The sequence below is a fragment of the Myxocyprinus asiaticus genome, chromosome 50, assembly GCF_019703515.2.
Source record: "Myxocyprinus asiaticus isolate MX2 ecotype Aquarium Trade chromosome 50, UBuf_Myxa_2, whole genome shotgun sequence".
Classification (NCBI taxonomy): domain Eukaryota; kingdom Metazoa; phylum Chordata; class Actinopteri; order Cypriniformes; family Catostomidae; genus Myxocyprinus; species Myxocyprinus asiaticus.
The window spans coordinates 999,121-1,013,011 of record NC_059393.1 but is presented as its reverse complement, the minus strand read 5'-3'; the positions used below and the strand labels follow the sequence as shown (position 1 = coordinate 1,013,011).

Genomic DNA, 13,891 nt, shown 5'->3' with positions numbered 1-13,891 from the left:
CATGGTCAGTGCTAAATACAGGTCTAAACGGGATCTAAAATGGTTTGTGATCAGATCACAAAAGCCACATACGTATTGCGGTCAAAAACGCTTGTAAACGCATCACATTTGAGGTGTAAACGCTAATCCGTCCTGTATTCGTCCCGGCAACAACGAAGTGCCACCCCCACCTGTCAGTCAAGTGCTGTGTTAAAACAAGAGTTTAAACTTTGCTGGTTACGAGTGGTTTAAAAGGAAATATGATTTATTTATTTTTTTATAGAAATTAAAAAAGCAGATAACGTATACACAAGCATGAGAACTTCACTGATCTTCTTCAGTGTGTCTGATATCAACATGCACGGATACTTATGAGAAGCACAAACATCTACAGCTCAGGTTAATACAGGTAATCCACTAAAATAATGGACAATTCTGCTTGAAATGCATTTGTGCTTAGGTTCAATTTTAGCTGCATCTGGGAGAAATAGCGCGCCGTTTTTTTCCCCGTGCTTTCTTTGTCTTTTCTGTCTTTGTTGTGCTTTAATGTCAGCAAGTAACACACTAACACAGTGATTTATGTATGTCATCATGAAACAGAGTCCCTCCACTCCAAATCCGATCACAAGTGTCACAGGAGACTCATTTAAGTGGCCAGGTGTAAACAACGATGTGTCTCACCTGACCACATGTGATCGGATCACCCGAGATTCATCTTAGTGCCAGGTGGAAACATAGATTATCGTGCCACATTGGGCACAAAGTAATTCATGTGTTTGCTCCAAAATCCTGCTTGCCTGTGATATCTAAATCGTGACTCTGTCACACCTTCAGCAGTGATCTATTTATGTTTTCCTCTCTCTCTCTCTCATTTTGGCTGTATGAGCAGTTGTTAACGAGGTCTCACTTCTTTTCTGTCCGTTCACGTGAGGCTGCACTGCAGGTGAGTCTGTCACTCTTGTCCTTTCTTTCTGAGTGCATGAATTGTGTTACTTTATACAGTACAGAGTAGTTACTATGTTAATCAAACTGTGTCTGTAGGTCAAAAGCTCATAAGTAAGGTACAATGTGCAATCACAAGGTCATTTTTGCAAAATAAACCCAGACAAGGGTGATCAGGACTCTTAATTTACTCTTGTACTCTGGAGGAAAATACTGAAGGTGGTACTCTATCAAGGTGCATCTCGACTTAGTGTAAATGTTTTATGTGATACCTGCTCTTCAGGTATTGGTGGATCCAAACCATGAGCCACGGTTAATGAATTCATTCATTGACCACACTAGATCTTTCCTGAATGGGAGGAACCAGCACAAGCCAGTGATGCTTACCAAGACTGGCTGTCTTGGTCTTTATGCACATGTACACTTAGAAATGCACTCACACTATGTGTAGTGTGTAGTGTGGTTTATTTTAGTGAGGGAGATCACAGACAGCACTGACGAGACTGTCACTGTAATGTTTGGAAGTTAGATGCACCGTTACTGCTAACACATAAACAAGCATACACACACAAACACACTCTATTATCTCTTCGGCATGAAGATCTTCAGTCGCTTCCACTATGTGTGGTATCTGGTGAGTTTATACACAAATTTCATTTTACTTTTGCTGTTAAATCAATGATAATGTGTGGTGTAGTGTTTAATCTCAACATGTTGATATCGGAGTATTTTTAGCTGGTCTGTGCCATCTGTTGGCATGGGTGTTGGATGGTGTTGACATCTTTGTTTTTGCACTTAGACGTCCAGCTCTTTATATCATTCTCTCTGGTCATCTTCATTATTGGGTCACTTGTCCTTGGTTTCCATTTGTTTGGTTTGTGTGGTTCGTTTGGCTTGCTGGTTCTTGTGAGATTTGCTTTAATACAGCATTAGTTTGTGTGTATCAGTGGTTCCCAAACTTCAAACTTTTCACCTTCTTATATTTGGGAATTTTCAAGCATTACATCACCCTTTCTTGCAAAAAAAAAAAAAAAAAAAAAGAATATATATATATATATATATATATATATATATATATATATATAGCACAAATAGTCAAATTTTTAACTATAATCCCCCAAAAAAAAAGATTTCTTGAAAATGTTCATTCAGAGTGAAAATATGTAGAAAAAATTTCAATTGTGAATGACAAATATAGCCATAATATAGCAGTTTGGAAAAGTGAAGAAAATTATCAAAATAATTTGAAAGAACAGATCTGTCAGTGGCAAAGTAATTTCATAAATAAGTATTCTAGTTACTTTGTTGGTATGGTGTTTGACGATTTGCAAAGATTAGTGAAACAAAACGTTTATCTTCATTTCCATCCATTTTGTTTTTTGAAAAACATATTCTTTTTTTAACTAGACCGTTGGTCATCGAATCATTTAGGAGATATCAGCCAATTAATTGTTTGACTATTGCTAAAATAATTTATCAACCTACTGTATATCATCTGAATGATTTGAAAATTCAAAATGAGTTAATTTTTTTTTATCATGAGGGTCTCTTGATATGTGCAAAATGTCATGCGAATCGGACCAGTGCTCTAGGAGGAGTTCTCGGAAAAATCGAAATGGCAGAAATATTTTATAGCCTTAAATGCACTATATTTACTTATACATTGAGATTTACGTTTCATGGCCATAACCAGCTATTAGGTCACCGAGGTCTAGACCTCTGTAAATTTATCATATTCAAAAATACAATTTGAAGCTATTTACAACTGAATAGAAAATCAGCGGTTGAAAACTTTGCTGTGTCACACGCAGCCAGTCTGGCGGTTGTTCTTGTAAAATATTGTAACACGTTCCAGTTTGGTCTTCATGGGGGCTCTGTAGGCCTACAGGTCTTCATTTTACATAGAATGGCTTTGTGCTAGTTTCCCCACTCATCGATTGCCTCAGTTATCTGTAAATCTGGAAGCAAGATGAAGGACTGTTCATGTCATCAGGAGTGGATATGCGAGTACGTTTTAATAGACCAGAAATACAATTCTCCAGGAATGATTGCATTATAATACAGGAACGAAATTATTTTCAAGACGTTCGGTTCTGTTAACGATTCTTGAATGTGCATTCTTCCAGTGATGCGGACTGAAAACCAAACTACATTACTCCGACAGCAGCGCAGTCAACAACGTTGCTGAATCTACAGCTCCAGACATAAAGCGCAACCAGTTTGATTCCCAAACAAATGACTCTCTTGAGCCAGTTATATTTGTTATTGAATCAACAACATACAGTGTGATCAGTGCAGTCCGAATCTCAAAAACAGCGCAACCGTGTATGTCATCAAGAAAATTTTAATGAGAGAAAGTTTCTGCCATTACATATGCATATTTACTTGTGACATTTGGGAACTGCTGGTAAGATAAACATTTAAACGTAATATGAACTTGCACTGAAGCCACATGTTTAATTCAGATATTTCTCTGTTAACTGTGCTAGTCTTGGGTTCTTGTGGCTTGTACTGCTGTTTAAATGGGTCTCAGTTTAAAAGGATCTTTTCTGCCCCTTCATTTTAAGGGGTAAACTAGTTCTATCAGTTGCCGTACAGATAATCCAAGAGAAGAACTGCAGGTAGGTTGCTCTGTTGTTTTGAGAACAGCTGTAGCCCCATTCTTGGAAGTCTGGCAGTTCCCACAGTCTGCATTCTGGTATCCTACATACACCAGGCTTTGAGTTGTGTCACAGTGGAAAAGACTCGAGTGAGAGCAGGTGTGCTGATATATCAGCTTTAGACTGCTTGATCAGGTTACAAAGAGATGGAAACCAAATCTGCTTTTTAGTAACACTCAGTGTGGTCACGTCAACTCCACAACTTGTGCTGATGTAAACGAAAAAGCAGAGGGTCACACGGAGGGTCAGGCCCTGCAATTGAGTTAGTTATTTATTTTCCTTTACTTTAAGAATTGAATGTGGTGTAGCTTAGTGGTGAAAAAGTAACTGAAAGGTTACAAGTTTAAAGCCCATTAAGAATGATCCAGTGCACCCTTGATCAAGACACTTAACCTCAGGTTACTCCAAGTTTCTCTGGACAGAGGTAGATTTCTGCAACAGTGTCCTTTACTCGTCTCACATTTCTCCACAAAAATACAGCGTTTTCTCCCATTTTTTTTGTCTCACAGCTAATCAAACCAGTATTAAAACAAAATACAATTTTAAAATTTCTCAAATTGCTACAACTTGGTGAGTTTTTCACTCACAGTAACTATAGATTTGATCTAAATGTATCCAAACAGTGATACAAAACAGATAAAAATATTTGTTTGGATTTTTTGGATATGGATATATTTGTAAACGTCTCAGCTTACAAACCATGTAAGGGAACAGATTTTTATAAAAACATTGACATTTAAACGATTCATAATTTACATCTTACTGTGATTTGTGTTAACTCGGTCAGACACACTAAAAGCATGTTATTTTAATTTGATCCATCCATCCAACAAGAGTGTAAAGTCTTTAATTATCTAATAATAGTGTTCAGTAAAGGAGTTAAGTGATAAAATACATATTTATATATATAAACTGTTTTCACACTATTCTGAAAATTCTGTTGACAAAATTGAATATTTTTCCATTTTAACCGTGTGTTGTAGACTGGAGCCAGTTGAAGCTTCCTCTAAAACCTAAACTAAAATGACAAAATGTATAACCCAATTCTAATAGAAATGATTATAATGGGAAGACGGAGTTGACCTGTTGAAGCTGTGACCGCAGAGACTTAAACATTGTTTGTTTAAAATATAAAAAAATATAAAACTTTCCAGACCCCGTGTCCTACTGTTGCATCCACCATGAGCAGGAAGTGTGAAAGAGGTACTCAGAGTTATAGCTGACCATGACATTGTCTGATTTATTCAGGATTATTAAAAAATCTGATGCAAAGTGAAAGCACAACTTTGATAGGCAGTTTTTTATGGATAATATCCTATAAAGTTTACTTTATGTATTGTTTGATATTTTACAGAACACTACCTTTCATTTGATATTTATTGTTATGAATTTGTTTAATTTTTAAACAATTTGTTTGGCAGTTTAACATTGTGACCTCTTGCTGAGGACAGGTTAAGTTACATGTGCTTACAAGTATAGGGCATGCATTTTAAAACATTCTAATGAAATTATTTTAAAGTAATGAATGCCCTGCCAATTCACATTTCCTTTAACTGTTTTCAGTATTTTTGTTATTATGAATTTCTTGATTTTTGTATGTAGGACATGTTTTGTCCCTTATCTCAAGAAAGAAGTGTAAATCTAAATTAATGGCAAGCTTTTTTGGCTTTTAATCATGTGCTGGATATGAATTATAGATATCTATAATTTCATTTTACTAGTGAAAATTATCATTTTTAATATCAGTCATGAGGTTTTCACTAGTTAAAATGTTCATTCTTAATATAAAAAATTACATAATTACTCATGGAAATACCAATTCTTGATATGTAAAATGATATTTCAACTAGTAAAAAACATAGCTGATATCTGTAACTGCATTTTCACCTGTAGAATTATCAATGATCTGCCATTCAAACTTGATCTATTATTAAAAGAAAAGAAACTATAATTAATTTCTTTCTAGATTAAATTCCAATTTCACATCAGCAATGTACTACTAAAAAGTTAAAATTATGATTTTTTTATATAAATAATTCAATTGTTACTAGTGCAAATGCCCCTTCCAATTTGATTACTTTGAATAACTTGAATTAATTGATTGTTGGTTAATTGATTAAATTGAATAAACTGAATGAATTGAAAAGAATAATAAATTGAATAACTAGTACAAATTTTACTACTTTTTGAAACCTGTAATTTGGATTTCACTAGTGACAATGTTCATTTCAGATCTGTTATGTGATTGATACTAGTAAGAATGCCATTAACAATATCTTTAATTACTCTTTAATTTATTGGTATCCATGTACGGAGATGTGAAAACCAAATCTAACATTGAAATAAATTTACAGATACCAAAAATGATTATTTTTACTAGTAAGTAGTGCATTGCCAGTATGTAAACAATTAAGAATCTGTAAATGTGTTTTCAACTGGAGTGAATGACAGATCAGTGTGAAATTCTGCTGGTGCAAATACAATACAGATATCTGTTAATACGTTTTTACTAGTTGAAATTCCATTTTTTAAAGTCAAGAATGGGTATTTTTGTGAATAATTATGTTTTTTTTTTTTTTTTTTATCAAGTATTAACTTTTTTATTAGTGAACCTAATTACATTTTCACTAGTAGTTATTTCATTGCTGATGTCAAGATTTAGCATTTTAACAAGTGAAAATTAATTACAGTATAGATATCTATAATTCATATCCTGAGCATGATTAAAAGTCAATTTGACTTGCCATATATCCAGTGTAATACGAGTTAACAAGAATACACACTTCTGGTTTGGGATTGTTGGAGGGGTACTCCTGCTGTACTGGTAGGGCTGTGAGGATGCACAAGACAATACAGGTTGAAAAACAATGTTTTAGAAGAAGTATAGTAACCGTCCAGAGCCAATTAAAAAGTACAGAGGTCAGGCTGTAAACTAACCTCCCAAACTAGCATGTCACTCATTTCTGCAATTACCTGGTTGAGGTTTCACTCCAGCTTAAAACAAGCAGACAAACACACAGGATCCAGTGATGGCAACTCTAGTGTTACACATGCTCTGCTAGTCTGAGATCAGACAGGATCACATGACATCTACCGGAAGCAGAGATGCTAGATTATTCTAACTTGGTATAAAACTCGGAATAATTTATACCAAGTGACTTGGAATAAAACTCACCTTCTTGATCTTTACATGTGATTTTTTTTTTTTTTTTTTTTTATGGGAGACTGAAAATAAAAGCAGTATTTTAAAGAAAAACGTTTATTATAATGTTTTGGAAAATAGCAGTGCATAACTTTGCTGAGTATTCTTTGCTCTTTTAAGGGTTAATAATCACTGTCAATGTTACTGTTGTCTTAAAGTAACAAAATATTGTGTGTGCTTTGTGTATGATGATTTTAACAAATCGGTCAATATGTGGCATGCTGTACTCTAATATAATATCTAAAACTATTTTAAACAGCATTTTGCTGATTCTTTTATAATAATTATGCATGCAGCTTTTTTGAGCTCATGTTAATTGAAAGGCTGGAGTATTTGTACTTTTAATAATTCATTAGCAGGACCATTTAAAATAAACTAGCAAAGACAAAATTACATTTCAAAATAGTGAAAAACTTCAAATATACTCTTTCTTTTATACATTCATATAAGGGTGTTTCTTCAACTTAAGGCACTTTCATGTCCCAGGGGTTCATTTTTATTAAAACAAACTATTTCAACTTTTTCATTTTGATAAATGGAGGTCACATTTAAACTGACCTGGAAACTTTTTACCAGACCTTCATCATTTATTTGTGACACTTTTCAGGCCTTTTATGTATAGATGAACAATGAAAATGTATTCTAAAAATACAAATTATTCCATGTTTATAACTATTACAGAGTGAAATAAACAGAAGCCATTTAAATATTTGTGTGAAAAATTATTTTTAACAATAAACAATGGAAAACTACGATTGACCCACAGTTGTGGCATCATTTCCACCACACCAAACTCTTTTGCCCCTAAAAAGTTTTTCAAAATTTAGTGTACTTGTTAACCAAGTGGACAAAATGTGTCAGTGAAGAGCATGCTGGAGATGAAATATGAGACAAATAAAAATCATGGGAAATATCACTTGTGTGCAGAATATTTTTATAAATCAAGCTGTAATTGTACCAAATTGCACAAAAAAATATATATATGAATATATTATTTAATTGTGTATTTAGGATATATAAAATGTTAGCTATGCAATTAGTCCAAGCAAGACAAAGGAATCTATCATTTTATTTAAAACATATCATTTCCATCAGTGGAATTTCCAGAATTTGAGATGTGCTGGAAATGACACGGGGGTGGGGATTTTCAAATAAACAAAGTAAAAAATTACAAAAATCACATAAATCTCCTGTGATGCATGTACATACACTGTTGGACATTATTAGTAGACAAAATTATTGAGAGTGAGAAAAATGTTTTAATAAGACTTTATTTATAGAATCCACAGATCTAAAAGTGCCCAAAGTTGAAGAAACACCCTTATATTTAACCTAATATCTTGATGTCTTTGGACACATAGACATCGATAACACGTTAACTACCCATGTGCCGTATATATATATATTGAAAATTAATGTTGGCTATCATATTAATACACAAAAGGCACAATTGAACGAGTTGTGCTCATCTTTTGTTGTTTGTTAATGAAATGTACTCGTGTATCTTTGTTCAGGACTTTTCGAATGATGACACCAAACTGGAATATAATGTGGATGCCGAGAATGGGATTGTCATGGAGGGATATCTGTTCAAGAGAGCCAGTAATGCCTTCAAAACATGGAACAGGTCAGTGACATCAACAGAGGCCATACAATAGATGTAATTCATTGTCTCTAGTTTAGGTGTTTTATGGACTTGGTTTCTGAATAATTCTAGATAAGCATATGCATGTTACTGAGACATCTAAAAATTGTGCAACATCGGAGAGCATCACATTTTCAGTGGTATACTGTAGTTTTAGTGTGAGCATTGGGGGGTGATGGGAACGTGTTCCCACCATCACAACCACCCAAAAAAATCTACGCCTCTGTAAATCTACAGCCGCATTAAACAGCCTGTTAGAGGATTTTCTGCAAAGTAAAAAAAAAAAAAAAAAAAAAAACGTAAAAGGTAACAGAAAAATATCAAAATATTTTGGCCAACAAATATTGTAATTAATAAATTGTATAAATGTATGATTTAAAACACGTGTGACAACCTGCCCCAATAAATGTGACAATATGCCCCGACCTGAAAATACCTTTGTGCAAAGAACACATTTCAGTTCAAATCTGTCTTCATAATTTAGTTGACCCTTGCCTTGATGTAGGAAGGTGTCGTCTTATTAACTTTGCTTGCCTACCCAAAATCCAAAACAAAATTTTATGAAAATTTATTTTGGAGGAATTCACTAAATGTATTTTATTTTAAGAGGGTTTTGAATAGGTGTGGGCAAAGTATACAGGTGCATCTCAATAAATTAGAATGTCGTGGAAAAGTTCATTTATTTCAGTAATTCAACTCAAATTGTGAAACTCGTGTATTAAATAAATTCAATGCACACAGACTGAAGTAGTTTAAGTCTTTGGTTCTTTTAATTGTGATAATTTTGGCTCACATTTAACAAAAACCCACCAATTCACTATCTCAAAAAATTAGAATACCAATAAAAAAAAAACATTTTTAGTGAATTGTTGGCCTTCTGGAAAGTATGTTCATTCACTGTATATGTACTCAATACTTGGTAGGGGCTCCTTTTTGCTTTAATTACTGCTTCAATTTGGCGTGGCATGGAGGTGATCAGTTTGTGGCACTGCTGAGGTGGTATGGAAGCCCAGGTTTCTTTGACAGTGGCCATCAGCTCATCTGCATTTTTTGGTCTCTTGTTTCTCATTTTCCTCTTGACAATACCCCATAGATTCTCTATGGGGTTCAGGTCTGGTGAGTTTGCTGGCCAGTCAAGCACACCAACACCATGGTCATTTGACCAACTTTTGGTGCTTTTGGCAGTGTGGGCAGGTGCCAAATCCTGCTGGAAAATGAAATCAGCATCTTTAAAAAGCTGGTCAGCAGAAGGAAGCATGAAGTGCTCTAAAATTTCTTGGTAAACGGGTGCAGTGACTTTGGTTTTCAAAAAACACAATGGACCAACACCAGCAGATGACATTGCACCCCAAATCATCACAGACTGTGGAAACTTAACACTGGACTTCAAGCAACTTGGGCTATGAGCTTCTCCACCCTTCCTCCAGACTCTAGGACCTTGGTTTCCAAATGAAATACAAAACTTGCTCTCATCTGAAAAGAGGACTTTGGACCACTGGGCAACAGTCCAGTTCTTCTTCTCCTTAGCCCAGGTAAGACGCCTCTGACGTTGTCTGTGGTTCAGGAGTGGCTTAACAAGAGGAATACGACAACTGTAGCCAAATTCCTTGACACGTCTGTGTGTGGTGGCTCTTGATGCCTTGACCCCAGCCTCAGTCCATTCCTTGTGAAGTTCACCCAAATTCTTGAATCGATTTTGCTTGACAATCGTAAGGCTGCAGTTCTCTCGGTTGGTTGTGCATCTTTTTCTTCCACACTTTTGCCTTCCACTCAACTTTCTGTTAACATGCTTGGATACAGCACTCTGTGAACAGCCAGCTTCTTTGGCAATGAATGTTTGTGGCTTACCCTCCTTGTGAAGAGTGTCAATGATTGTCTTCTGGACAACTGTCAGATCAGCAGTCTTCCCCATGATTGTGTAGCCTTGTGAACCAAACTGAGAGACCATTTTGAAGGCTCAGGAAACCTTTGCAGGTGTTTTGAGTTGATTAGCTGATTGGCATGTCACCATATTCTAATTTTTTGAGATAGTGAATTGGTGGGTTTTTGTTAAATGTGAGCCAAAATTATCACAATTAAAAGAACCAAAGACTTAAACTACTTCAGTCTGTGTGCATTGAATTTATTTAATACACGAGTTTCACAATTTGAGTTGAATTACTGAAATAAATGAACTTTTCCATGACATTCTAATTTATTGAGATGCACCTGTAGATATTCTGATAAATCCCAATCTTCATTTGAAGATCTTAATATTGTTTCTTAGACCCCAAGATCATTCTTTCACTCTATGTGGCAACCCTCTATAAAGCGAGTAAAACAATGTGAACAAAATTTGCACTATGCAACTAAAAATGTTTTTGATTAGCCACTGGCTGGTAAATGTTGAGATTTCACTCAGCAGTGATTGTGTGGTTTAGTGGTGAAGAAGTTCAGTAGCGAGATCCTTTCACTGTGTGTTGAGAGTAAAAGTTTGATTTGACTCGTTCCTTGTAATGTGCATCCAAAACAAGATCCATGCAATCCATTTGTCATTGAATAATGTCTCTTTTAATATCCTTTCTGTTCAACAAAAACAAAAGAAGCATTAAATTATAATCACACACAGCACGGTTGCAGGAAAGAAACTGTTTGTATGCGCTCAACCGAAACACTTCTGTGAGACACTGGCTGATCTGCTGCTATTCTTAAAGAGACAGTACCATTTTAGCGTTTTATCTACAGTTCTACTTATCAGTGTAAATACTTGTAAATGGTACAAATCATGCATGTAAACAGTAAACATGTACTGTATATATACAGTATACACTCATTTACCACTTTATTAGGTACACCTGTACACCTGCTTATTCATGCAATCGTGTGGCAGCAGTGCAATGCATAAAATCATTATTGTTGGCACCAACAATAATGCCACGGCCTAAATCACTGAGATCACATTTTTTCCCCATTCTGATGGTTGATGTGAACATTAACTGAAGCTCCTGACCCGTATCTGCTTGATTTTATGCACTGCACAGCTGCCACACGATTGGCTGATTAGATAATCATATGAATAAATATGTGTACAGGTGTAACTAATAAAGTGCTTGTGTGTGTATATATATGCTAATAATTTTTATGACCTTGAAAGGCTTGAAGTTTTCTTTGGAATAAATATATATATAATGTAATTTATGCAATTTTAAGACATTTATTTTTGGAACACATGGATTTGTATATTTTAAAAAAAGCTCAAATGTGGAAAAATATGATGGAAGACATTTTTTTTTGTTTGTTTGTTTTTTTAAAGTTACAGTAATATTTTCATAATGTACCAAGTTAGAGAGCATTTCTCTCTATATCAATACCCAGCCCTAGTTTTGAACTAGGTGTCTGAAACCAACATACAAAAGCTTTGAGAAAAAAAAAAAAAAATCTCTTCAAAGAAAAGTTTCTGAAGCCATACAATAGCTTGAGCGTAACAGAAAAATCTAGCATCCATTTAAGCAACGGATTGCTGGTGTAATGCTCTAGAATCTTCAAGATCAGGGGTTCTCAAAGTCAAAGACATTGGGCCTCCCTTGTGACACAACATACACAATCTGTACAGATTGTCAGACAATTGTTTGCCATTATTTAATCATTTTTATCATTTATTGTTTAACAAGAAAAGTGCAGAAATTATTAACTGAATTATGACATTGAATATACAACTTTTTATATTATATCATTTTTACAGTGGTGGAGAAAAAATGGAACAAAAACAATGCTAGTTCCTAGCAAAAAAAAAAGAACATAATTTTAAATTCCAATAATGGTCCATCCCAGTCAAACCAGTCAGGATGCACTGACTCACTGTGTTTTCAGAGAGGTGGAACAGAATCAAGCTTAGAAGCTGCTGCTTCTCCTGCCATCAAGCATTTCTTTGGCTGCCGGCAGAATCAATGTCTCTCCGATGCTATGTGCTTTGTCCGCCTTGGCAATGTGCAGCGCAATGTGATATGAAGCTTCAGTGGCCTTTACATTTAATTTGACAAATTCTCCGGAAAAAAATTGTACGACCTTGAAAGGCTTGAAGTTTTCTTTGGAAAAAATCGGGAGGTTTTCTCGCTCAAGGTCAAGGTGTCTGCAGAGTTTAGCAGGTTGCATGTTGTCATTAGTCGTTGTGCATCAACTGATCCTGTCCATGTAAATCCTAAACTTAAATACTGCTCATCGTATCATCGTCTTTTGGGTTTGACCCCTGAAACGGAAGGATTCGGATTTGGTGGTCTCAGAAACCACTCCATTGTAATTATAGACTAATATGTCACGTCTGCTTTATTAGCGGGCTTGACAAATATCAGAGAATCTTCACAAAGATTCTTGATAAATATTTTTTTATCGCCTATTATTTTCAGAACTGTTTAAATAATGTTTTAAATATAATATAATTGTTAAACTCAATACAAATATATATATAGACATATTAATTATTTAATAAAACATTTACCACTCTCTGACATGCTCTAGTGCCCCTCTGGGGAGGCGTGCCCCACGCTTTGAAAAACCCTGGTCTAGATGAAAACACACACATTGAATAGACATCTCAGCAGTGTACAGTATTTGTATCAGGTTTAGTAATTTGCCATGTATCGTTGCTAATTGTTGATCTTTTTTTTTTTTGTATTTCAGGCGATGGTTCTCAATTCAAAACAATCAGCTCGTGTACCAAAAAAAATTTAAGGTAAGCCAAACTCATAACTAAACAAAAATAGTTTCTCTATCAAGTTGGGTTTTGTAGCAAGCAGATCTTTGTTTTGGTGTGTCTTTTCCAGGATAACCCTACTGTTGTGGTGGAAGACTTGCGGTTGTGCACTGTCAAACACTGCGAGGACATCGAACGCCGCTTCTGTTTCGAAGTTGTGTCTCCAACAAAGTGAGTCTAAGCAAACAGACTGATATTAAAAATTATACCACAGCACTGTTGAGTGCTTGATTCTGACTGCTTGACAGAGTTTCCAAGGTCTTGATTAATCGAGTGCATTTGTGCCCACCCAATTTTCAGCCATCTTCAATCCAAATGTATTTTCCTATTAATTTTTCCAAAGAAATTTAATAAAATCCTTCATAAAAGTGTTGTAAGCCATGAACCGAACCATTCAGCAACGAGGTGAATCCCGGCATTACAGACTTTGATTTGAAGTAAAACAGTGTTGAAAATCTGTCAAAAAGACAAAGATTGTGTACTTAACGTCTTTCACAAGTGCACGGACTACTATCCCTCGAAGCATTGCCAGTGATGTAATCAAATTAAAAATGAAGGCTAAATATAAAACTATTGATTAAAAGCTGTTCAGTATAAGCATAGATACATTATATTTAAAGTATATTGCTAAATATTAAGATATATACAAATAAATATGTAGTTTGAGGGTGTAGGGAGAGCAACTCGTTTGCATCATTCACAGTGCAACATGGGAGTGGGTGCTCACTGCAGAG

At 35.0% G+C, this 13,891-nt stretch overlaps 1 protein-coding gene across 12 annotated transcripts in view; it reads left to right on the top strand.

Annotated features, from left to right (window-relative positions):
- The window catches only part of LOC127438686 (arf-GAP with coiled-coil, ANK repeat and PH domain-containing protein 2-like), a 100,327-nt gene that overhangs the window by 60,966 nt on the left and 25,470 nt on the right, over window positions 1-13,891 (top strand). For 7 of the 12 annotated variants that reach the window (XR_007896790.1, XR_007896794.1, XR_007896789.1 and 4 more), the window contains 4 exons: window positions 869-922; window positions 8,298-8,410; window positions 13,085-13,136; window positions 13,228-13,328. Coding sequence is in view for 4 of the 12 variants with exons in the window: in XM_051694451.1 (XP_051550411.1) it covers window positions 869-922; window positions 8,298-8,410; window positions 13,085-13,136; window positions 13,228-13,328 (320 nt within the window). In the remaining 8 variants the exon portion in view is untranslated. The remainder of the gene's footprint in view (window positions 1-868; window positions 923-8,297; window positions 8,411-13,084; window positions 13,137-13,227; window positions 13,329-13,891) is intronic. The other 5 variants (XR_007896792.1, XR_007896791.1, XR_007896796.1 and 2 more) reach the window with 1 other exon arrangement.